The sequence below is a fragment of the Geotrypetes seraphini genome, chromosome 1, assembly GCF_902459505.1.
Source record: "Geotrypetes seraphini chromosome 1, aGeoSer1.1, whole genome shotgun sequence".
In the NCBI taxonomy this organism is placed as follows: domain Eukaryota; kingdom Metazoa; phylum Chordata; class Amphibia; order Gymnophiona; family Dermophiidae; genus Geotrypetes; species Geotrypetes seraphini.
In genome coordinates this window covers 492,116,990-492,144,154 of record NC_047084.1, presented here as the reverse complement: position 1 = coordinate 492,144,154, position 27,165 = coordinate 492,116,990, and the positions used below count along the sequence as shown (strand labels likewise).

The following is a 27,165-nucleotide window of genomic DNA, read 5'->3' as shown; positions in this document are numbered from 1 at the left end:
GCTCAGTTGTGATGATATGGCGCGTGTATACTGTATGCACCTGTATTGCAAGACTTTGCTTGTTTAGAAAAGACACTACACTCTTGCAGTGTCAGAGAGAGAAGAACCATTGGCTTAGTTGTGATGTGTGTATACTTTATGTACTTGTATTGCAAGACATTGCTTCTATATCAAGTTAAAATTTAATCAAATGTTTTGCTTGTCTTACAAAACACTTGTAAACCAAGTTACTTGCAATCCAAGGTTTTACTGTACTAAAATAAATAAATAAATGTAGGCCAGAGTTTTACAGGCCAACATTACAAGCCTAACTTTGATGGAAAATCATGCCTAATGGTACCTAAAGTCATTTCTGGCCCAAACCACACTTACTTTGACCTTAGGTGCCAGTAGGCATCTCTGTGGATGTGATTTGGGTGCCTACATTTTTTTAATGAGATTTTAATTGCAGTCTATTAGTGCAATGATTAAACCAATTAAAACAATTTAGGCTGTGGTAGAGTGCATACCGTTGCTTAACGTATGGCCCCATTTGCAGATTCTGACCCTTAATACCTCCCTCTACCCCAAAAAATGGTGAAATGTTATATTGGGGGGGTTTTTCATTGAAGGTATATTTTTAACTATACAGTATATTGTCATGGGTGCAATGTGTGAGACGGCAAGTAACTAAAAATGTTACCAAGTCATTTTATAGAAAACAGGGGCAATTTTCTGAAATCCATACCCTCACCAAACATTACAGCTCAATGAATCATTCATAACTACTGATGCCTATGCTATTTTCCCCCTCACTACTCCTCATAATAAGCAAACCTTTGGAAAAGAGTTATAATCAAATTACCAAGAACTAAATCTTACTTTAACCAGAGAAAGTTAAGTAGAAACAAAGTATTCTATAATAATAATAATAATAAAAAGTGTCAGCTATCATTTCAATTGGAAATGAAGACTTCCAGGACCATTACCGCCCTTAGGACAGATGCACTCTATTATGCCTGACAGAGATCACTAGCAAAACAATAACACAGGCACCTAAGTGGTTACACACAGACGTACCCATTTACACTAGTATTCCGTAAAAAGAAAAGTAGGCACTTAAGCCAATTAAGAAAATTAAGTTAGGCGCCTAGATCGGCAAGTTAAGCCAATCTATGTACCATTTATAGAATCTGGACCTTATCAGCACTAATAATTGAAAACACCATTTTAAAAACTTTTAAAAAAATTAATTAGCTAGTAGGCGCCTGCTGCTTTGAGGCGCCTGCTGCCTGCTGCTGAGGCACCTACCGGCAAGTATGCACGGTCAGAGGCGGATTCGGGGTGTGGCTTGACTTAGGCACTGGTAGATCCCTAATTTAGACGCAGTCATTTAGGCCGAGAAAAGCCTGGTCTAAATGGCAGTGTGCCTAAGCTTTGTACGCCTAGCGGCACTTAAGATTGCTTAGGGGTTGCTAGCAGATGATTGACAATTACGCTAGCAGCCAGGCACCGTTTATAGCAGGGGTGTCCAACCTGCGGCCCCGTGAAGGATTTTGTGTGGCCCCGGTCGAGGGCGATGCAGTGTTTTCCTCTGCTGCCCCCGGGTGTTTACCATCTTGCCGGCTCCCTCCTTTGTCTTGCTGCAGCGTTTGCGCAGCCCCAGAAACATTTTTTTCGGCCAATGCGGCCAAGGGAAGCCAAAAGGTTGGACACCCCTGGTTTACAGAATCAGGGCCTTACTTTCCTTAATACACTATGCAGCAGGTACTCTCTGAGGCCAATGGCTCTCTCTCTGACACTGCAAGAGTGTAGTGTCTTTTCTAAACAAGCAAAATCTTGCAATACAGGTACATACAGTATACACGCGCCATATCATCACAACTGAGCCGATGGTTCTTCTCTCTCTGACGCTGTAAAGTGTAGTAATTGCTCTAAATGAGCAAGGTCTTGCAATACAAGTACGTATAGTATTTTGTATTAAAGGTTTTGAGTTGTGGAACGAATCGTCTGAATTTCCATTATTTCCTATGGGGAAATTCTCTTTGATATATGAGTGTTTTGGTTTACAAGCATGTTTTTGAACGAATTATGCTTGCAAGCCAAGATTTTACTGTATTTATAGACCGCTTATAGCAGTGGTTCCCAAACCTGTCCTGGGGGACCCCCAGCCAGTCAGGTTTTCAAGATATCCCTAATGAATATGCATGAGAGAGATTTGCATACCTGTCACTTCCATTATATGAAAATGACAGGTATATATACCGTGAGATGGAAAAGTCCCCTCCCCCCTTCCTGATCTTGCCTGTTATTATGTATACACAATGGTTTATCATTTTTAAACAAATATTTTAATATTAGACAAAGTATCGGTAAACACATCACAGTTTTTAATTGAAAGGAACAAACTTACCCAACTCTCGTCTCGCCCAAGTGAAAAATTAACTGCCCCCTAAACTTAACAACTGGTTGCACCACCTTTATCAGCAATAATTGCGAACAAACACATCCTGTAATATGGTACTAGTCTTTCATATCACTGTTGAGGAACCGTAGTTTGCTCTTCTTTGCAGAACTATTTTATTTATTCAGTTTTCTATACTGTTCTTCCAAGAGTGCTCAGTGTGAATTTATTTAGGTACTGGAGCCTGTTTGTCCTGGTGGGCTCACAATGTGATCGGCTTGCCCAGGGTCACAAGGAGCAGCATGGGTTTGAACCCACAATGCCAGGGTGCCGAGGCTGTAGCTTTAACCACTGCACCATACACGTGCGTAGGTTTTCATGCATGAATCGCTTGTTCCAGGTTCTGCCACATCATCTCCACTGGGTTCAAGTCAAGATTTTGACTAAGACAATCCAAAAAGTTTGTTTTTCCTCAGCATTAGGATGTAGACTTGATTTTGTGTTTTGGATCATTGTCTTGCCGCATAAACCAATTATGCTTCAGCTCCTGGACAAATGATAAGACATTCGCCCTAAGAATTTTCTGGTACAGTCCCCTCAATAATGGCAAATTTTCCAGATCCTGAAGCAGCAAAGCATCCCCACATCACACTACCACCACCATATGCTTGACTGTTAATATGTTCTTACTGTGAGTTGCTGTCTTATCCCCCACAATTCTTCACGTCTATTTCCTTTTCTTACGGTCCTATAGTTCTCCTCTCATTATTCTCTTTCTAATATTTTCCTTCATCCCCATTTTGCCTTCCCTCTTTATTTATTTATTCAGTTTTCTATACCGTTCTCCCAGGAGAGCTCAGAATGGTTTACATGAGTTTATTCAGGTACTCAAGAATTTTTCACTATCTGTCCCGGCGGGCTCACAATCTATCTAATGTACCTGGGGCAATGGTGGGGGGGGGGGATTAAGTGACTTGCCCAGGGTCACAAGGAGCAGCGCCACACTCTCCCCCTTTACACTGTGGCCTCTCTTTGCTACTTCTACAGTTTACTTCTGGGCCTCACCACGTGGTCCACCTCTGTCCTTTGACTCTTTGTCCCGCTTCTGTTTTCTCCTTGTCTCGCAGTAGCCTAGTTATTTTCCAAGTTTAATATATTTTAAAATAGAAGAAGAGGCTCGTCTAAGTGTGCTAATTCTCCAGGGAATTTTCCAGAGACTGCTATATTTAAGGAGCAAAAGAAAAAAAGGTGTTTAGAAAAGAAGCACTTAATAGGAGAAGCACCCTTTTTTGCTACATATTTCCTGCTCCAATAACATAAGAACATAAGCAGTGCCTCTGCCGGGTCAGACCAGAGGTCCATCCCCCCCGCGGCGGCCCAACAGGTCATGACCTGCCTTAATCACCAGAAGGGGCCCCTTGCCCCCTAGGTTTCTCATCGAAGTCCTATCTTCCCATCAATGTCCTAACCCTCCAGCCTTGAACCTGCATGACCTGGTGAGCTGTCTATACTTATGCAACACCCCAGCACCTCCCTCAGTACCCCCACGATCCCCTTTTCCCTCAGGAATCTGTCCAATCCCTGTTTGAATCCCTGTACTGTACTCTGCCGGATCACTTCCTCCGGGAGCGCATTCCATTTGTCCACGACCCTTTGAGTGAAGAAAAACTTCCTTGCATTTGATTTGAACCTATCTCCCTTCAGTTTCTCTGAGTGCCCCCTCGTACCTGTCGTCCCTTTTAGTCTGAAGAACCTGTCCCTGTCCACCCTCTCTATGCCCCTAAGTATTTTGAAGGTCTCTATCATATCCCCCCTGAGCCTCCTCTTTTCCAGAGAGAAGAGCCCCAGTTTATCCAGCCTCTCGGCATATGGGCAGTTTTCCAGCCCTCTTACCAGTTTCGTTGCCCTCCTTTGGACTCTCTCAAGAACTGCCATGTCCTTCTTGAGGTGCGGCGACCAATATTGAACGCAGTATTTCAGATGTGGGCGCACCATCGCTCGATAAAGCGGCATGATGACTTCCCGCGTCCTGGTTGATATGCCCCTCTTGATGATGCCCAGCATCCTGTTGGCTTTCTTCGAGGCTGCTGCACACTGTACGGATGGTTTCTTGGATGGATCCACTAGCACACCCAAGTCTCTCTCAAGTCCGGTGTCTTCCAGCAATCTCCCCCCCCATTTTATACTCGAACAACGGGTTCTTTTTCCCTATGTGCATGACCTTGCATTTATCTACGTTAAAGCGCATTTGCCATTTGTTTGCCCAGTCCTCCAGCTTATCGAGGTCCCTTTGCAGTTCCTCACACTCCTCCCTGGTCCTAACTCTGGCGCAGAGTTTGGTATCGTCTGCAAATTTTATAACTTCACACTTTGCCTCCGTTTCCAGGTCATTGATAAATATGTTGAAGAGTAGCGGCCCCAGCACCGATCCCTGAGGCACACCGCTCGTGACTCCCCGCCAGTCAGAATATTGGCCCTTTACTCCGACCCTCTGTAGTCTACCTGACAGCCAGTGCTTGATCCATCTGTGTACATCCCCGCCCACCCCGTGGTTCCACAGCTTCCTAAGCAGCCTTTCATGTGGCACCTTGTCAAAGGCCTTTTGAAAATCGAGGTAAATGATGTCTATGGGTTCCCCTTTGTCCACCTGACTGCTTATTCCCTCAAAGAAGTACAGAAGGTTTGTCAGGCACGACCTTCCCTTACAGAATCTGTGCTGGCTTGTCCGCAGTAGGCCATTTTTCTCTATGTGCTCGCAAATGCTGTCCTTGATCATTGCTTCCACCATCTTCCCTATAACTGAAGTCAGGCTCACCGGCCTGTAGTTCCCGGGGTCACCTCTCGATACCTTCTTAAAGATAGGTGAGACATTCACCAGTTTCCAGTCCTCTGGTACCTCTCCAGTTTTCAAGGATAGGTTGCAAACATGCTGGATTGCGCCCGCTATTTCCTGACTTAGTTCCTTTAGAACCCTTGGGTGGATCCCGTCCGGTCCCGGTGATTTGCCGCTTTTCAGTCTATCAATCTGCTTGAGGACATCCTCCCGACTTACCTCTATATGCCCCAATCTTTTGGCCTGCTCCCCACTCATGAGCTCCTCTGAGTCATATAGTAACATAGTAGATGACGGCAGATAAAGACCCGAATGGTCCATCCAGTCTGCCCAACCTGATTCAATTTAAATTTTTTTTTTTTTTTTTTCTTCTTAGCTATTTCTGGGCGAGAATCCAAAGCTTTACCCGGTACTGTGCTTGGGTTCCAACTGCCGAAATCTCTGTTAAGACTTACTCCAGCCCATCTACACCCTCCCAGCCATTGAAGCCCTCCCCTGCCCATCCTCCTCCAAACGGCCATACACAGACACAGACCGTACAAGTCTGCCCAGTAACTGGCCTAGTTCAATCTTTAATATTATTTTCTGATTCTAAATCTTCTGTGTTCATCCCACGCTTCTTTGAACTCAGTCACAGTTTTACTCTCCACCACCTCTCTTGGGAGCGCATTCCAGGCATCCACCACCCTTTCCGTAAAGTAGAATTTCCTAACATTGCCCCTGAATTACCACCCCTCAACCTCAAATTATGTCCTCTGGTTTTACCATTTTCCTTTCTCTGGAAAAGATTTTGTTCTACGTTAATACCCTTTAAGTATTTGAACGTCTGAATCATATCTCCCCTGTCTCTCCTTTCCTCTAGGGTATACATATTCAGGGCTTCCAGTCTCTCCTCATACGTCTTCTGACGCAAACCTCCTATCATTTTCGTCGCCCTCCTCTGGACCGCCTCAAGTCTTCTTACATCTTTCGCCAGATACGGTCTCCAAAACTGAACACAATACTCCAAGTGGGGCCTCACCAATGACCTGTACAGGGGCATCAACACCTTCTTCCTTCTACTGACTACGCCTCTCTTTATACAGCCCAGAATCCTTCTGGCAGCAGCCACTGCCTTGTCACACTGTTTTTTCGCCTTTAGATCATTCGGACACTATCACCCCAAGGTCCCTCTCCCCGTCCGTGCATATCAGCTTCTCTCCTCCCAGCTTATACGGTTCCTTCCTATTATTAATCCCCAAATGCATTACTCTGCATTTCTTTGCATTGAATTTTAGTTGCCAGGCATTAGACCATTCCTCTAACTTTTGCAGATCCTTTTTCATATTTTCCACTCCCTCTTCGGTGTCTACTCTGTTACAAATCTTGGTATCATCTGCAAAAAGGCACACTTTTCCTTCTAACCCTTCAGCAATGTCACTTACATACATATTGAACAGGATTGGCCCCAGCACCGAACCCTGAGGGACTCCACTAGTCACCTTTCCTTCCTTCGAGCGACTTCCATTAACCACCACCCTCTGGCGTCTGTCCGACAGCCAGTTTCTGACCCAGTTCACTACTTTGGGTCCTAACTTCAGCCCTTCAAGTTTGTTCAACAGCCTCCTATGAGGAACTGTATCAAAGGCTTTGCTGAAATCCAAGTAAATTATATCTAGCATATGTCCTCGATCCAGCTCTCTGGTCACCCAATCAAAAAATTCAATCAGGTTCGTTTGGCACGATTTACCTTTTGTAAAGCCATGTTGCCTCGGATCCTGTAACCCATTAGATTCAAGGAAATACACTATCCTTTCTTTCAGCAACACTTCCATTATTTTTCCAACAACTGAAGTGAGGCTCACCGGCCTGTAGTTTCCTGCTTCATCCCTGTGACCACTTTTATGAATAGGGACCACATCCGCTCTCCTCCAATCCCCAGGAATCACTCCCGTCTCCAGAGATTTGTTGAACAAGTCTTTAATAGGACTCGCCAGAACCTCTCTGAGCTCCCTTAGTATCCTGGGATGGATCCCGTCTGGTCCCATCGCTTTGTCCACCTTCAGTTTTTCAAGTTGCTCATAAACACCCTCCTCCGTGAACGGCGCAGAATCTACTCCATTTTCTCGTGTAACTTTGCCAGACAATCTCGGTCCTTCTCCAGGATTTTCTTCTGTGAACACAGAACAGAAGTATTTGTTTAGCACATTTGCTTTCTCCTCATCACTCTCCACATATTTGTTCCCAGCATCTTTTAGCCTAGCAATTCCATTTTTTATCTTCCTCCTTTCACTAATATATCTGAAAAAATTTTTATCTCCCTTTTTTACATTTTTAGCCATTTGTTCTTCCGCCTGTGCCTTCGCCAAACGTATCTCTCTCTTGGCTTCTTTCAGTTTCACCCTGTAGTCCTTTCTGCTCTCCTCCTCTGCTCTCCGGTATATTGGACGTGTCCTCGCTCGTGAAGACCGACGAGAAGAACGTGTTCAACCTCTCAGCTACCTCTTTATCCTCCTTAATCACTCCCTTCCTATCCCCATCGTCTAATGGCCCCACCTCCTCTCACACTGGTTGCTTCCCCTTTACGTAACTGAAGAATGCCTTGAAGTTTTTCGCCTCCCTGGCCAGCCCCTCCTCGTATTTCCCTTTTGCTTTTCTAACCTCTCAGTGGCATTCCTTTTGGCATTTCCTGGTGCTCCTGGTGATTTTCCTTCGTTAGATCCCTCTTCCATTTCCGGAAGGACACTTTCTTGTCACTGATTGCCCTCTTTACTTCAGGTGTCATCCAAACCGGGTCTTTTGACCGCTTGTTCTTGCAGCCTTTCCTGAAACTGGGGATGTGCAGTTTTTGCGCTTCCTGCAGTGTGTCCCTGAGAAGGGTCCAGGCGCTCCCTACAGTCTCCATCCTAAAGCCGTTCCTGAGCTTCCTCCCCACCATTTTCCTCATAGCAACATAGTTCCCTTTCCTGAAGTTGAGCGCAGTCGTTGCGGTCCTCCCCACTATGGGTGACCCCCTTTCTAATGTGAATCTGATCACGTTGTGATCACTGTTGCCTAGTGTACCTCCCACTTCTACCCCTCTTGCAGGCCCCCCTAATCCGTTAAGGATGAGGTCAAGAGTAGCACCCCCTCGCGTCGGTTCCTTGACTAGTTGCTCCATGAAGCAGTCCCTCACAGCTTCTACGAATCCTGCTTTCCTCGTGGAGTTGGAGTGTCTCGTACTCCAGTCTATCCCCGGGTAGTTGAAGTCCCCCATCACTGTTACACTTCCAGTCCTGCATTCCTGTCTCAGTTCTGCTTCCAAGTCGTGTCCTATTGTTTCTGATGCACCAGGCGGGCGATAATACAGCCCCAGCTTTATGTCCGCACTCTTCTTTCCCGGCAATTTGACCCATAGCGATTCTAGCTCCTCTGCCTTTGTTGCCGTATCGATCCCAATCGAGTAGATATAGTCCTTTATATACAGCGCTATGCCTCCCCCCTTCTTGTGGGTCCTGTCCCTCCTGTAGAGCTTGTACCCTGGCAGCGCCACATCCCATTGATTTTCTTCTGTCCACCAGGTTTCTGTAATTCCTATTATATCCAGGTCCTCCCCCTTGGCCATGACTTCCAGTTCACCCATCTTAGCCATGAGGCTTCTTGCATTTGCGTATAAGCACTGTAGGTCCCGGTGTTTGTCCTCCACCTCTGCCTTTACCTGGGCTGCCTTCCCTTGGGTCTCGGGCCGTTTTCCCGCTCCCGGTGCCTCTGCTGTGCCCTCCTCCTTTACCCTCACAACTCTCTTCCTCCCCATGTCCCCGCTTTTCCCCGGGGAGTACCAGCCCCCTCCCGTGCTATCGTCCCCTGGGCCTTGGTTTGTTCCCCCTTGCCTTGTGGCTCCCCTTTGCCCTGTGGCTCCACTTTATTGCCTTCTGTTTGCACCCTGGTGCCATCTTGTCCTACAATGACTGTAGCCAGATGAGAGAAGAGAAGAGCTCATGAATCTGTGGCTAATTTTTCTATCCTCACACTTTCTAGGTGGAATTTAAACTCATTCCCTAAACCCTGGGAACTTTGCTGAGCTGAAAGTCACCAGTTAACCTTTACAAAAAAATGCCATGGTCAGTATAGCTATTTGTATGTACATTGTTTCAAAACAATTAAAAAAAAAAACAACCTAGACAAAGCTTGTTTTCCATGCAACTCTACTGAAACTTGAGCAATATTAATTTAATTTAGAATATGTCATCCTGAATAAATATGCAAAAAGTCTACACTCTTGCCGGCAACCTCACCTAAATGAGGTCACTTCACTACCTGGTTCTTCAACTATTTTCTTCAGTTTGAACTTATCAGGCCCTACCGCTTTCTCAGTGGCGATCAGTTGAGCCCAAATCTCGCAATTTCTTCAAAACATATTCTATGCTTACCCTCTCCATCTCTTTTCTAGAAACTCTTGGCAGCATTCTCTGAGAACCATAACTTTTCTCCAGATGCAAATTTTTTTAATAAGGACTGAAAACCATGGTAACTTTATTTTTAAAGCAAAATTGCATCTGTGTATTATCACGATTATAAATTATACATCGTTTAGGTGAGGTGGTTGGCATGAGTGTGAGCTTATTGCAAATGTATTCAGGATGATATATTCCATTTGACAGAGTTGTGCGGAAAACAAGCTTTGTAAAGTTCTTTTTTGTTTGAAACACTGTAATAACAGATGTGAAAATCTGATTTAAAGTTCTGGTGGCTCTGCGTGGCTACAGCTGCAGTTTTACCTGCCACCATTTACAAATACACAGGTTGCTCCCCATGGTAGCAGCAGCCTCGCATGATACAAAACTAAGAACCTAACAACAGAAAATCAAACCTACAAATGCCCACTGTGAAATGCAACAAAAATATTCACCAAAAAGTTATAAAAGGGAAGCAGTTCCCTTATGGGAGGGGTGTCAAAGTTCCTCCTCAAGGGCCGCAATCCAGTCGGGTTTTCAGGGTTTCGCCAATGAATATGCATGAGATCTATTTGCATGCACTGCTTTCGTTGTATGCTAATAGATCTCATGCATATTCATTGGGGAAATCCTGAAAACCCGACTGGATTGCAGCCCTCGAGGAGGGACTTTGACACCCCTGCCTTATGGCCATGGTCTGCTCAAGAAGCTGTGGGCAGTAGAGCACACTCAGCTATGTCCATCAGTATTCCATGACAAGCCAATGCAAATAATATAAGGATTTGTGTGCAATCGGCTGTTTCACTGGTCACTTCAAATCAGCTATTCCAAAATTCTTTGCTCCTAAGAGAGAGGATAATAATATCTTAAGAGACAAATTAAAGGAAAAAATAGAAGACAAACCTAGAAAAGAGAGAAAAAAATAGAAAATACAATTTAAAAACAAGCTGGAAGACAGCCAAGATGAAACTGAAGCAGAGAGAGAAGAATAGAAACTTTAAAGTAGCTACACGCTGAAAGCAAACCCTTATCTCAAGCTTCAATACTGGATTATGAATTTGTGAATTATTTTATATAGTAACATAATTTGTAATTGCTTTACTTATTAGTATTATTTTCTGCATGTATAAGTTTTTTTCTAAAATATTTTATTTATGTATGTATGTATGTATTTATTTATTCATTCAGTTTTCTATACCATTCTCCTAAGGGAACACAGAACAATTTACATTAATTTATTCAGGTACTCAAGCATTTTCCCCTATCTGTCCTGGCAGACTCACATTCTAGCTAATGTACCTGAGGCAATGGGGGGGGGATTAAGTGACTTGCCCAGGGTCACAAGGAGCAGCATGGATTTGAACCCACAACCTCAGGGTGCTGAGGCTGCAGCTTTAACCACTATGCCATATTAGCGGTAGGTAGGGAAATGCCCATCTAAACCAGCCCTTGTTTTCTAGGGATGACTATCCATGGGCTCTGCCTTTACATTAGCTACATCCCCTTTTACCAGCTGTGCAGTATGTAGAAAGGCATCTTGGCAAATTGCACACCTGTTTCTAGAATACCTACACATCAGTTGTTAGGAAAACAGAACAAGATTCCCATAAAGAACTTACATCTGCAGCATACCTCACCTCGGTCACATATACAAAGCATGGATATTACACAGCCTTCAATAAACCAAAATGCTCCTGAAATGAAATTGCACATGCTATTTGTTACTATAACTTTGCAAGGAGCACAGCTGGTATTGAATTAATGCTATAAAAAGCAAAATCTACCTTGTCTCAGGAAAGACTAAAGAGGTTAGGACTCTTCAGCTAGGAAAAGAGATGGCTGAGGGGAGATATGATTAAGTCTACAAAATCCTGAGTGGTGTAGAACAGTGGTTCCCAGCCCTGTCCTGGAGGACCACCAGGCCAATCGGGTTTTCAGGATAGCCCTAATAAATTTGCATGAGAGAGATTTGCATACAATGGAAGTGAGAGGCATGCAAATCTGCGCCATGCATATTCATTAGGGCTATCCTGAAAACCCGATTGGCCTGGTGGTCCTCCAGGACAGGGTTGGGAACCACTGGTGTAGAACAGGTACAAGTGAATCGATTTTTTTACTACATCAAAAATTACAAAGACCAGGGGACACTCAAAGTTAAGGGAAAAATACTTTTAAAACCAACAGAAGGAAATATTTTTTCACTCAGAGACTAGTTAAGCACTGGAATATTATGTCAGAGGATGTGGTAACAGCGGTTAATGTAGCTGGTTTTAGAAAAGGGTTTGGACAAGTTCCTGGAGGAAAAGTCCATTGTCTGCTATTGAGACAGACATAGGGCAAGCCACTGCTTGCCCTGGGATTGGAAGCATGAAATGTTGCTACTCTTTGGGTTTTTGCCAGGTGCTTGTGACCTGGATTGGCCACTGTAGAAACAGGATACTGGGCTAGATGGACCATTGATCTGACCTAATATGGCTATTCTTATTATTATTGGTAATATATTACTTTCATAAGTAATAGATTATTTGTCACAGTAACCTACCTAGATTAGTAACTAACATATTCCTGTTTCTTAATAAAATGAGTGAATTTCATATTACTTTTGGAAACTTATTCAACAGTGGTTACTCATACTTTTAAAAGGAATATATTACTAATGATATGTTGCCAGTAATATATTACTGTTACTATTACTTTTCTTACCCTTTCCTTCAATTTATTTCCTTTTATTTGACAATTGACATTTTTTCCTCTCAGATTTAACATAGTTAACAGAGTAGATGACGGCAGATAAAGACCCAAATGGTCCATCCAGTCTGCCCAACCTGATTCAATTTAAATTTTTTTAAAATTTTTTCTTCTTAGCTATTTCTGGGCAAGAATCCAAAGCTCTACTCGGTACTGTGCTTGGGTTCCAACTGCTGAAGTCTCTGTCAAAGCTCACTCCTGCCCATCTACACCCTCCCAGCCCATCCTCAACCAAAAGGCCTTATACAGACACAGACTGGGACTCTTCTCCCTTGAAAAGAGGAGAATGAGAGGGGACATGATCAAAACATTCAAAATAATCAAGGTAATAGACTTAGGGCTCCTTTTACAAAGCCGCTAGCGGTTTTATCACACACACCAGATTATTAGCACACGCTAACCGGAAATCTACTGCTTGCTCAAATGGAGGTGGTAGCGGCAAGTGCATGTGGCAAGTTAGCGTGCGCTATTCCGCGCGTTAAGGCCCTACCACGGCTTTGTAAAAGGAGCCCTTAGTAGATAAAGGCAGGTTGTTCACCTTCTCCAAAGTAGAGAGAACGAGAGGGCACTCTCTAAAGTTAAAAGGGGATAGATTTCGTACAATGTAAGGAAGTTCTTCTGCACCCAGAGAGTGGTGGAAAACTGGAACGCTCTCCTGGAGGCTGTTATAGGGGAAAACACCCTCCAGGGATTCAAGACAAAGTTAGACAAGTTCCTGCTGAACCAGAACGCATGCAGGTAAGGCTAGACTCAGGGCACGTATGCAGATAAGGCTAGAGAGGGTGAACAATCTCTCTTTCTCTACTAAGTCTATTCCCTTCAATATCTTGAATGTCTCGATCATGTCCCCTCTTTTCAAGGGAGAAGAGGCCCAGTTTCTCTAGCCTCTCATTGTACAGCAACTCCTCCAGTCCCTTAATCATTTTTGTCTCTCTTCTCTGGACCCTTTCGAGTAGTACTTTTTCATGTACGGCAACCAGTGTTGGACACAGTATTCCAGAATCGGCCCCAGCACTGAACCCTGAGAGCCTCCACTACTCACCTTTCCTTTTTCCGAGCGACTTCCATTAACCACCAACCTCTGGCATCTGTTCGTCAGCCAGTTTCTAATCCAGTTCACCACTTTGGGTCCTAACTTCAGTCCTTCAAGTTTGTTCATAAGCCTCCTATGAGGAACCGTATCAAAGGCTTTGCTGAAATCTAAGTAAATTACATCTAGAATATGTCCTCGATCCAGTTCTCTGGTCACCCAATCAAAAAATTCAATCAGGTTCGTTTGGCACGATTTACCTTTTGTAAAGCCATGTTGCCTCGGATCCTGTAACCCATTAGATTCTAGGAAGTTCACCTTCCTTTCTTTCAGCAACACTTCCATTATTTTTCCAACAACCGAAGTGAGGCTTACCGGACTGTAGTTTCCTGCTTCATTTCTGTGACCACTTTTGTGAATAGGGACAACGTCTGCTCTCCTCCAATCCCCAGGAACCACTCCTGTCTCCAGAGATTTGTTGAACAAGTCTTTAATGGGACCCTCCAGAACCTCTCTGAGCTCCCTCAGTATCCTGGGATGGATCCCGTCCGATCCCATCACTTTGTCCACCTTCAGTTTTTCAAGTTGTTCATAAACACTTTCCTCCGTGAACAGTGCAGAATCTACTCCATTTTCTTGCGTTAATTTGCCAATCTCGGTCCTTCTCCAGGATTTTCTTCCGTGAACACAGAACAGAAGTATTTGTTTAGCACGTTTGCTTTTTCTTCATCACTTTCCACGTATCGGTTCCCAGCATCTTTTAGTTTGACAATTCCATTTTTCATCTTCCTCCTTTCACTAATATATCTGAAAAAAATTTTGCCCCCCTTTTTTACATTTTTAGCCATTTGTTCTTCCGCCTGCACTTTCGCCAGCCGTATCTCTCTCTTGGCTTCTTGGTAGTCCTTTCTGCACTCCTCTTCTTGGGTTTTTAAAAATATTTTTTTGTATTATTTATTGTTCACTACTTTATCTCCTTAAGAAAGATAGTATATTAAATTATACTAAACCATAAAATTATAAGATATTACTTAGTAATACTGTATATTACTTGCCCAACATTAAATGCAATCCATTTACAGATAACTGGTTAAATCATGTTGGGGGGAATACCAGCCATAAAGTTAAAGGGATAGGAAAAACTGATTAACTTTAATGGGGTATGTTTGAACCAGTGCATTAGTCTATATTATCATTTACTTCATTGGCTGCCTTTGGAGGCAAGAGTATTATTCAAATTTTCCAATATCTGCTTTAAGCTGATACTTGTCTCCAGCTTACCTTTTTCCTCATTTTGTGTTGCATTGACCATCAAGAGAAACTAGAAACTTCTACTTATTTGCTTAGATAGGACCCTAGCATTTCAAGCTGGTAGGCAACAATCTTGGTTAGGTAAATGTATTTAGCAAGCTATGTTATTCTATTGCTGTTTTTGGAAATTAATTAAGACCACTTTGTTTGATAAGTTTATTACTTAGTGAGTTTTATTATTGAAATTCTATTTTATAAATATTTGTATTTTTTACTGTATTATTGTATTTCGCTGATTGTCCAGCTCTTTTTAGTGTAAACCGCCTAGAACTTTTGGTTATGGCGGTATAAAAGAATAAAGTTATTATTATTATTAATATTCCAGTCACCTTTAATCAGTGTATCCCACAGAATCAGGCTCCTACTTTTTGCTGTGAATTTTGAATTTATGTTACTCCATGAGTACAAAAGACATATCAAACACTTCAAATGTATATAGTAGCCATGAAAGGTTGAGTGGAAAATATGAAAAAGGATCTGCAAAAGTTAGAGGAATGGTCTAATGCCTGGCAACTAAAATTCAATGCAAAGAAATGCAGAGTAATGCACTTGGGGATTAATAATAGGAAGGAACCGTATATGCTGGGAGGAGAGAAGCTGATATGCACGGACGGGGAGAGGGACCTTGGGGTGATGGTGTCCGAAGATCTAAAGGTGAAAAAACAGTGTGACAAGGCAGTGGCTGCTGCCAGAAGGATTCTGGGCTGTATAAAGAGAGGCGTAGTCAGTAGAAGGTGTTGATGCCCCTGTACAGGTCATTGGTGAGGCCCCACTTGGAGTACTGTGTTCAGTTTTGGAGACCATATCTGGCGAAAGACGTAAGAAGACTTGAGGCGGTCCAGAGGAGGGCGACGAAAATGATAGGAGGCTTGCGCCAGAAGACGTATGAGGAGAGACTGGAAGCCCTGAATATGTATACCCTAGAGGAAAGGAGAGACAGGGGAGATATGATTCAGACGTTCAAATACTTAAAGGGTATTAACGTAGAACAAAATCTTTTCCAGAGAAAGGAAAATGGTAAAACCAGAGGACATAATTTGAGGTTGAGGGGTGGTAGATTCAGGGGCAATGTTAGGAAATTCTACTTTACGGAGAGTGTGGTGGATGCCTGGAATGCGCTCCCGAGAGAGGTGGTGGAGAGTAAAACTGTGACTGAGTTCAAAGAAGCGTGGGATGAACACAGAAGATTTAGAATCAGAAAATAATATTAAAGATTGAACTAGGCCAGTTACTGGGCAGACTTGTACGGTCTGTGTCTGTGCATGGCCGTTTGGAGGAGGATGGGCAGGGGAGGGCTTCAATGGCTGGGAGGGTGTAGATGGGCTGGAGTAAGTCTTAACATAGATTTCGGCAGTTGGAACCCAAGCACAGTACCGGGTAAAGTTTTGGATTCTCGCCCAGAAATAGCTAAGAAGAAAAAAAAAAAATAATAATAATTTAAATTGAATCAAGTTGGGCAGACTGGATGGACCATTCGGGTCTTTATCTGCCGTCATCTACTATGTTACTATGTAACCACTTCTATATGTCTCTACAACCGATACATACTTCCCTTCTAAAGGGGAAGCGTAAGGGGGAAGGAGAGGATTCAGAGAGCAGAAATGTGATGCAGTGCTTTTTGCTGCCTGCCAATGGACTCAATGCCCACCATGGCCTGATGAAGAACTGGTCAAAATTAAAACCTGAACAGAGCTGATGGAACATCGTCACTCCACAGAGTATTTTTGGAACGAAGAGCAGGACCATGTAAAGAAAAGAAAAAAGTTTCTATATTTTCCTCCTTACATCTTAAATTTTTGTGCTGGTGCCCAAGGTTTCTTAACCTTTGCTCATCAGTATTAAAAAAAAAAATAAGTTGAAATAAGTCATGAATTCTGCTTTCTTTGCTCATGACATCTGCAGCTTACAGAAAAGCAGGTGTGAGGCATGGTGAAACCCTTTAACTTCCCATATCTGGCAATCTGCGATGGGGAAAAGGCAGATCCAAAGATGTTTGAAAGCTGTACCAAAACAAGGACCAGACTGTCAGCAGCAGGCAGCTTTAAATGCAGCCAAGATGTTTCACATAGCAGGAATGACTTCACCCACAGCTGACTGCTGTCTACAGCCCAACAGAGTGAAATTCCAGTTTAGGTCTGCACCACTGACAACTTTCACATTTCTGCCAAGTTGTAAGAAAGCAAAGTAAACTTCTGGCATGACCAGAACAAACTGTAGTAGCTGAATAAATTGGAGTTTGCTGCACCCTGTACACAATTTTTTGCAATGGCCTGCTCTCTGATTACAGTACCTCTGTTTGAGAAAGTATTTCAATCTCCACACAAAAGAAGGAAGCTATATAGCCCTACAAGGAAAACCAGAAATTGTAATTTGTTTGCATACCCAAGGATCACTGGCTGTAAATACAAGTCCTTTTTGGATAGGCCTTTTATGTTTCAAGCAAGTAAACAGCAGTCTTGGTTAGGTAACTACATCAATGGAGCCAAGCTGACCTTCGGCATCTTTCGGAAAGAAATTAAAACTGTATTGTTTGATAGATTTATCTCTTAAACACTAGGCAAAGGTAGGGGAGGGTCATTAGGGTGGGCAGACTAGATGGGCCGTGGCCCTTATCTGCTGTCTGTTTCTATTCTTGAGTAATATGTTGTACTTTTATTATTTGCATTTTGTAATTCGCTGATTGTCCAGCCCTCTTCAGTGTGAAGTGCCTAGAAGTCATCTGATCATGGCGGTATAGAAGAATAAAGTTATGTTATGTTATGTTATAAAGTTGCTTACCTGTAACATGGGTTTTGAAGGCACACAAATGGCTGACATCATTGCACGTCTCCCCGGTCACAGAACTGTGTAAAGGTATTAAACCTGTGCAGCCCTTTCCATTCACAGCTGTGGCTTCAGTCCTCTGTTCACTAAGTAAAGACAGAATGCAACTTTCGGGGAAGCGAGAGGAATTCCGTGCCCGATGCATCCTATTCTACACAGAAAACACCTCTTACAAGTATGTAATTTTGCTTTTTCCATCAACAAGCAGAATATAAATGGGCAATCCAGTTCAGAGCTCTTTAGGGACAACGGGATAGAAAACAAAACAAATAAATAAATGTCAGATTCAAGGCTCCTCAGCCTTATAGATAATTTCTTCATGAGTCAGGAGCCACCCATTCAATAGCCACTGATGCAAAAGTTGCATAGATAATAATGCTAATGATACTTAGTCCAAACAGTATCAAGAAGTGAAGGACCAAGTGGCTGTTTTGCATATGTAGCTCTTATTTGATAAGATTTGACTTTACTGGCTATAGAATACCAGTCTGTCTATAATAAAAGGTGACATGACTCCTAACCTGCTAAGTTCCTTTCCTTGAATCCTACCAGACCAGTCCAGATGCAAAGGTTATGTCCCCCTACCAGAAAATGGAAGCAGAGAACTAACACTATCCATCACTTGTAGACCTGGTATGATATGAGGTGCAGCACATAATAAGCTATCTTGGACTGAGACAGTAGGATTGGGATTAGATCCAGGGCAACAGCCTCTGAGAACGGCCCAAGTGATCGTAGGAGGTATCAAGAGGTGCAAGACAGGCCACCAAGTTGCAGGGCCTGAGCTAGCCGTGCCTCCCCAAGAACCTAGGGTAAGCTCCTTAGCTTGTGTTTCTTCCCTCACTGTCCCTGGAAGTGGGGAGAGCTTTTTAGGAAATCAGCTGCAATTTACAGAGAGTAATTTAAAAAAAAAAAAAGGTAGTAATAGAACAGTGGTCTCAAACTCGCACCCGCCAGGTACTATTTTGCAGCTCGCAGTCTGTACTAGTGCTGTCTGTATTAGTGCTGCTCGCTCTTTTCAGCATCCTCCAGCTTCCCCCCTGGCCTCCTGCTTACCTTCAGATAATTACCGCAGCTTACAGAGAGGATTGCCGGTACTGTAGTGATCCCTGCAGGCTGCCATCATCCTCAGCAGCACGTTCCCTCTGCCACGATCCTGCCCCTGATGTCAGAGGATGGGCGGGACCACGGCAGAGGGAATGTACTGCAGAAACCGATGGCAGCCTGCAAGGAATGCTACAGCACCAGCAATCCTCTCTGCAGGCTGTGGTAATTAGCTGAAACTAAGGCCGGAATGCTAGGGGGGAAGCTGGAGGATGCTGCAAAGAAGAGGGGAACATGCAGGCCTTCAGGGGGTGGGGGGGGCAGAATTTCTAAACTATAAAGAGTTTTACCTTATGCAAAATTGTCATTTCTTTAATAAGACATTAACTATTTTTTCTGCGGCCCTCCAAGTACCTACAAATCCAAAATGTGGCCCTGCAAGACGAGCAAAACATTCGCAAAATCGGCTCCTCAAAAACCGAGCGTGCCTCGATTTATGAGCGCCGCCCCCCCCCCCGTGAAACGGCACCCTCCACTCGCATCGCACCCCCTCCCCGCTGTGATCTGGCATCCCCCAGGTATCCACCCACCCACCCGATCACATTTCTTACCCCCGTTTGGCACCGGCACCAATGCACAGGACATGCCGGTGCCGGTGCCCAAAGATCTGCCTCCTTCGTGCTGGGTCTTGAGCATCTGCACATGCTCAAGGCCTTCGGGTTCCCGTTCTCTCCGAGATTCTCGGAGATCCGAAAATCTCAGAGAGAACGGGAACCCGAAGGCCTTGAGCATGCGCAGATGCTCAAGGCCCAGCGTGAAGGAGGCAGATTTTCAGGCAATGGCATGTCCTGTATGTTGGTGCCGGTGCCAAACGGGGGTAAGAAATGTGATCGGGTGGGTGGGTGGATGCCTGGGGGATGCCGGATTGCTGCGGGGAGGGGGTGCGATGCGAGGGGGGGGTCGCCGGATCGCGGGGGGGGGGCAAAACGAGCGGGGGGGTGGCGGATCACGCGGGAGATGGGGCCTTCATGAGCAGGGGGAGCAATGCCGGTTCTTGTGGGGGGGAGCGCCGCTGGCCTCGAGGGGGGGGGAACGTATTAAAGCGAGTTTCCATTATTTCCTATGGGGAAACTCGCTTTGATATATGAGTATTTTGGTTTTCGAGCATGCTTCTGGAACGAATTATGCTCGTAAACCAAGGTACCACTGTATATGGATATGGCTTTGTGTGCTTTCTCAATTGCAGGACTGCATCTATTGAATGCTCTGTCAGAATACATGTGAATTAGAAAATCCTTACAACAATAAAAAAAAAAAAAAGAAAATCACTGAAGACCTACCTGCTTATGCTTATGTCTTTTCTTGCTCATGATTTTATTGGAAATAGGCTCTTTGTAATGTATAGTGCAGTGGTGAGATTTCTATACAGCAGGCTGTATTTTTGTTACCAAACGGTCTTGCTACATGTGCAGTAAGTTTCTTCTGTAAGGCTTCTAGATAAGGTGTTTGTCACTGATCATTATGTATGGTTTATTGTTAGCCTCTTTGAGTTAAGCGAGGCATAAATGTTTTAAATGAATAAATAAAATTTCATCCCTTTTAGGAGGTATGAACTCTTCCTTAAATCAAAGATCAGAAACCTTTGGGTACTGTTGGATTCAACACTGATCCTGATCCCCCCAAATACAAGCAGCCTTCAGGAGCTGCCCATCAACTGTGACAACTAAGCTGTCTCTATCAGTACATCAAGAAAGTAAGTCTTATTTCAGTAATCCACATGATGATAACATCAAAGCTGGTTTACAGTAATGTCTGTAATGTAATCTGACCAATAAAGGTTTGCACCAGCTCCAAGTGATTTAGAATACTACAGCATAACAAATAGAAGGTTGAAAGTGATGTGACCACATTACTCCTAACCAATAACATAGCTACACAGTCAATTTTGGGCAGGTCTGAAGAGTGGAGGAGTACAACTTCACGAGAGTACCATCGTGCTCTGCCTATCCTCCCCCACCCCCTACCTCTGGAGCTGCAGCAGGCGGCGACTTGCCTTTCCTCTGAGGTGGCGCTGATGCAAGCGGGACCGGTGCTGCAGCCTGGCCCTGGTGCTACCACAAGCTCATGCTGTGAGAAACTGGGCGGGCCCGAGCCAAGATTGGGCTGGCAAGATCCATGCTGGCCCATCCTAGCTACACCCCTGCTCCTAACATAAGAGCATAAGAGTTGTCCTACTGGAACAGACCAAAGGTCCATCAAGTCCAGTATCCTGTCTCTAACAGTGGCCAACACAGGTCACAAGTACTAGTTAGATCCCAGGCAGCAAAACAGATTTTATGCTGCTTATCCTAGGAACAAGCACCTAAAACAACCAGTGGACCTATGTCAGTCTCCAACATACAGGAAAACAATTGGTTACTAACTATAAAGTAGTCAACAGGAGAAAAGTGAGCTGTGGACTCTGGACTTATGTGTAGTCTCATGCTTGAGGGTGTAAGATCCTACGAATTCTAAACTCTGACAAAGCAGGGCCAGGCACTTGGTAGTCTAGCCCCTCCCTTATGTTATCCCAAATGATTTGCCCTTAAGTCCAAATCCTATTCAGGCTCCACCAATGGGTATAAAGATCAAAAAGAGAGAGGGAGAGAATATATTTGACAAGAATTAACAAACCTGTGGTCACAAAAGTTTGGTGCATAAATGTTACATAGAACTATTGGCTTCCAAAGTAATTTACCCAAATAATTAGCACATAAAGAGTACTAGCTTTTAACAAAGGAGATGGACCTCAGAGCCCTATATTCAGGCAGTTGACTGCTGATGGTTGTTGCAGGTCAATATCTCAATCATCGGCCCAAACTCCCAATAATAATCAATTTTTAAATATTTTAAAAAAATTTTTTTATAGTTTTGAGATTTTTACTTTTTTAATATTTTTAAATCTTCATGAATATCTTAAGATTTTCATTAAGATTTAAAAATAGTAAAAAAAGTAAAAATCTGCTCTCTGTCTCCAAGTACCCTCCGGTTACACTTCCTCTCCTTTTAAAATATATTTTTGATGGCACCTACTACCCTCATCCTCCCAGATCCTTCCAACAAATGGGTTGCTGTCCACTACAAAGCCCTCTCCCCTCATGCCCCATATCACATACCCATTTCTCCCCAACAGCTGCCTCATCCAAAATAGCCACACCACAGCCCCTACCCTTAACCCTCCCCTCCCCCTCCTCAACGCTTCTCACCTCTTCCTTCACTTTTTCCCTACCCTTCCAAGATTGTTGCTCCCCCCTCTTACCTAACATGCTTTGTTCCCCCTTCTCATAAATCCAATTGTATTCTCTTACAGTACATACTGTAAATGCTCTGTATTAACCCTTCCCTCACCTAAATTGTTAATGTAAACTAGTTTTGACCTTTCGATTGCCTTGCTATGTTCTTCTTTTCCCAATCGCACTGTATGTAATTCATCTATTTGTTGTGAACCGCCTAGAACTCCCTGGGTATGGCGGTATACAAAAATAAAATTATTATTATTAAATAAAATTATTATTATTACTGGTAATCTCATGATGCTACACTAGAGGTTAGGCTACCAAATAAGGGAACAGTCAGGTGCTTTTTGCAGCAAGAATGGCAGATGACATTACAATTATCATTCCCATAACCTCACTGACACAAGAGACAGAACAATTCACCTCAACTGTTCTCATTAAGGTAGAACAATGGACTATACAATTCAAATTAAAACTGAACCCAGAAAAAAAACCAAGATTTTCTTGGCAAGTCCTAACTACAAGTTACAGAATACCTCTTTGAAATTAAATGGGTTAAATTACCCAATTAATTCCACTATCAAAATCCTTGGAGTCATCCTGGACCGATGCCTGACTTTTGAAGTCCATACTAATGCTCAGGTTAAAAAATGCTTTTGCACCCTTTGGAAACTTCGTACCATCAAACACTATTTTGACTTCCTCTCTTTTCGACTGCTGGTTCAATCTCTAATCTTAAGCATCTTAGATTACTGCAATATTATATACTTGGGATCCTTTAAGAAAACCATCAAACGATTGAGAGTCCTTCAGAATGCTGCCGTCCGTCTTATTTATGGTCTCAAAAAATCAGATCATGTAAGCCCGTATTACAGAAAACTACACTGGCTGCCGATTGAGGCAAGGGTCATCTTCAAGTTTGCCTGCCTCTGCTTCAAAACCATAACAGGTTCACCCCAATCTACCTGTTGCACCATTTTGACTTTCCAGGCACCACTTGCACACGTTATGCCTATCTGTTTGCCTTCCCCTCCCTGAAGGGTTGTATCTACAAGAGATTCCTTGACAGATCACTGTCATTCCAAGCAGGCAAATGGAATAAATGTCTAACCACCCTTATCTCAAATTCACCCCCCTACCAAACCTTCAGGAAATCAATTAAAACCTATCTCTTTGATAAATTTCTCTGACTCCTTTCTTGCCTTTTTGTATCTCTGAAATACTTCCGGATATACCTGACTACTCTTGGCTTGCTAATGTAATTTGAAAGTCTTTTTTCTATAACATCGCTATCTATATACAGTCTCTTCCTCTGTAAACCGCTCTGAACTGCTCGTGGTATTGCGGTATACAAAAATAAAGTTATTATTATTATTAATAAACTACACTACTGAAATGGGCTGTATTGCAGTTTACCAAATGTTATTACAATATCATCGACTGCTACAAAATACCTCAGCTCAACTGATGTAGGAAGAGAGTTGTGATCTTGTTACACCTTTGCTGAGGTCTTAACACTACTTGCACTAGTTGAATCTAGAGTGAAATTCAAGCTTCTTTGTTTAGTTTTCACAGTTTTAAATGAGAAGGGGGCTGGTAAAATGTTGGGAATTATAATGATGTTTCACTCCTGCTTGCACTTCCCAGAGCTGTGTGATCTCTCAGTGGTACTACAGGGATCAGAAGGAATGAGGAGAGAGGGAACCAGACTATTTAGACCAGTGGTTCGCAAACTCTCTTCTGTTGTGTGACATCTTTATTTATTTATTTTATTCATTCATTCATTCAATTTTCTATACTGTTCTCCCAAGGGAGCTCAGAACGGTTTACATTAATTTATTCAGGTACTCAAGCATTTTACCCTATCTGTCCTGGCAGGCTCACAATCCAGCTAATGTACCTGGGGCAATGGGGGGGTTATTAAGTGACTTGCCCAGGGTCACAAGGAGCAGCATGGGTTTGAACCCACAACTTAAGGGTGCTGAGGCTGTAGCTTTAACCACTGTGCCACACGCTCCTGACAGACATTCAACTGTGTGAACAAAGGAAAAAACCTCTATATATCATTTAATCGTTCCTAACAACAATGCAAGGGAAATACAGATGCATTGGTGGGGAATACCAGGGGGTGAGCTGCAACATTTTCATTTGAGGCTCGTTTCAGAAGTAGGGAACCAGTTATGGAGATTTCAAATATCCAACTTCCTGGTTCTCAACTCTCCCCGACTTGCAGCACACATGGTTGTTAAGAAAAGCACAAGCATGCCGTCTGTCAACATTTTGGTGACATATCTCTCAGCTGTTTGTGACACAATGGTTGAGAACCACTGATCTAAACAGAGGCCCTGCATTTCATTACTGTGCCTAGCCCTGCTTAATATATTCTATTATGCTGTTCTGTTTTGTATTTACTAGGATGTAAACTGCTTTGAGCTCCCGGGGGTGAGGAGAGGAAATCAGTATATAACAGCAAACAGATAATAGATATCTGGCAGAGAATCCATGTCTTTATGTGCCAAAGATATATCTTAAGTCTTCACAGCATCAATTGCAGCAAGTATCTTACAGGGTTATGTTACCATATACAAGGAACTGGATTTGTGACAAGAAAATAATTAATTTGTCTGAAGATCAAGGGTGGGTTGTTTGGCCAAGCCTTTCCTCTTAATTGATCCTGTGGTTAGAATGATAGGTATACCTGTGTGGTTAACAGTCACACATATTGAGTTACTATGGAGAAATAGTTTAATGAATAGGTTTTAATATTTTAAGTGAATATGTTTGGTGAATTGGGGGGGGAGGTAATCAAGTGTTGTATAAACAGTAAAGTACTTCTTCCTGTAATCTGGTTTGTAATTATTTCACATTTCTTTATGCTATTTCCTATCTTAGGTCCATCACCAACCCCTTCTGTAAATACCAAGCAAAAACCTATTCACGGCTTCTGTCTTTTACTGGTCCTATTCCTTATATCAGTGTCTTGTAAACTTTTCCAAGCTGCAGCACACTAAACTCAGGTCCGCGGCTGGAAGGTCTCCGTGCATGTGCAGATATTGACGCGATGATGTCATCATACACATGTGTGATGTCATCATGTTAAAGTCCGCGCATGCGAAGAGGCTCTCCAGATAGGGTCCTGAGCTTGTTAGCCCTGAAATTACTATACTGGAGGAGAGGCGCTGGCTGACTTGCCTACATGATGTGCCTCTCACAGCACATAGTTTGTGATACACTGCCTTATATGGTTTTTATACTTCTCCCTTACATAAGTAAATACATGTGATATGTTCTCCAAAACATGGGAGATGAAACAATTTTCTCTTCCATTTTGCCCTTTGCTCTTCTAACCTCCTTTCCTACCTCCCTTTGTTTCCCCCAATAACGCTGCACATCCTCTTCTGCCTATGTGGAGTATTTTTTCTACTTTTAAATGCTATATCCACTGCCTTTTTCCAGGGCCGGTTTTAGACATGCTGGGGCCCAGGGCAGAAATTAAGGATGGGGGCCCTGATCTCCTCCTTCCAATCTCACCACTTGCCATTACCACCACACATAAAACAACTTTAAATGACTTCTTACTGAAGATTTCCACTCATGTGCTTTGACTCCTTCCCACTACGGTGCCTGGCCACAATGATGTCCACATCAGAGAATGGCCATTATCTATCTTTATCTGATAGTCAACATATGTAAGATGTCAATTATAAAAACAGATATAAAGCAGCTGATAACAGAAATAATGCAGAAGACAGCAGCAAATGTATCGAGATGTCAACCCTGAGGCACTGCCCTGGAAATGCCACTGTGCTCAGGCCTTACTTGTTTTCGTTGCTGGCATCATACCGAGGCATGGGATCAAAGTCATCGCTGTTGACATCGAAGCTGGCTTGTGAATCCTATAGCCGTAATGAGAGAAAAAGAATCATGGAATCTCATTAATTAGCCATTGCCTGGTGTGGCTCATACATTCTTAAACAGGTTTCTACATGCAAATAATTAGGTTAACTAACATTCCTGCTGTTTTGTGAGAACTGTGTACCCAATTAGAAAGAGATTATCTACTCAAAAGAAATGTATTTATTATTTTAGAAATTGCCCTTTTTAATGAAGAAATTGAAGACAGCTAATAATATTCAGGAATAGCTCTTGTACTAACTGGGTGGTATTTGACACACTATAGCAGCCATTTTGTGTAATTTTTAACTTGGGGCCACTTTGGATGCAAATGAGTTTAAGGAGAGCTACCCAAGTATCTTTCTATAAGGGGCAGCCAGCCTGCCTTTAAACTTTTCATTGGCGATATTCTCATGCAATTTCTAAATGTATTTTCTTCATCTGGTGATAAATACCTTATCCTTCAACCATCCTTCCTATCATCCACTTCCTCCTTCCTGTGCTGAGCTTGGGCAGAGAAAAGCAGAAAAGGAACAGAACACAAATGGGGACTGCTCCAGAGGTCAGGGGCTGCCATAGGCCCCCCCAGGCCTTGCATTGAGAACAGTGCTTTATAGCCACTAGCCATCTGCAGCCATGCCGTGCCATGGATAGTACAGAGGCATTACAACTACTTTGGAAGTGTTTTCTGTGAACACTTGCAAATTGCTGCATATTCTCAGGTGGTTGAAAACAGGGTGGCCTTGCAGAGAGAAGCAGTTTTTTTCACTTGGCATCACGGCACAGAAACCGCCCATCTGCAACATGAGCAGACAGGCAGACTTTATGCCACAACGCCAGGGGAAATTCCTAAGATCTAAATAGATATTTTTTTCAAACAAAAGCATACATATATATATTTTTAAACAGCTAATTAACTGAAACCTATGAACCTATTTAAAATTTCATTTGTGTTTTGAATTTGTAAAGCGCTAAGCCTCGGTGCTTGAGGGAGGGGTGCCATTTGATAACATTATCCAATAAGAGAAAGATGTCAAGATATGACAACTTAGATATGCCTCCTACTTTTTTTTTTTTTTTTTTTTAACACAAGACAGCATGTTTGGCATTGCACCTCAGTGCTGATCAATGTTGGTTTATGCTAACTTGTACCCTTCAGTTACCCCCTCTTCTATTAAACTACGCTAGCAGTTTTTAGCGCAGAGAGCCGCACTGAATTGCCCGCGCTGCTCCCGACACTCATAGGAACTCTTTGACCGTCGGGAGCAGCGCGGCTCCCTAGAAACTACTAGCGCAGTTTAATAGACGAGGCCCTAAATGTTTAGTAAATAACAGATGGGAGATTGTGAGTGCATCTTTGCTCTCTACAGCTATAAGAGTGCACAGAAGTTACCATGCACAAACTCCAAGGT

General features: G+C 43.1%; 1 protein-coding gene across 3 annotated transcripts in view; it reads right to left on the bottom strand.

Moving 5' to 3' along the window:
* PCSK5 (proprotein convertase subtilisin/kexin type 5) overlaps positions 1-27,165 on the bottom strand; it is a 767,735-nt gene that overhangs the window by 520,342 nt on the left and 220,228 nt on the right. For all 3 annotated transcript variants that reach the window (XM_033926861.1, XM_033926868.1, XM_033926878.1), the window contains exon 5: positions 25,679-25,755. In XM_033926861.1, coding sequence (XP_033782752.1) covers positions 25,679-25,755 — 77 coding nt within the window. The remainder of the gene's footprint in view (positions 1-25,678; positions 25,756-27,165) is intronic.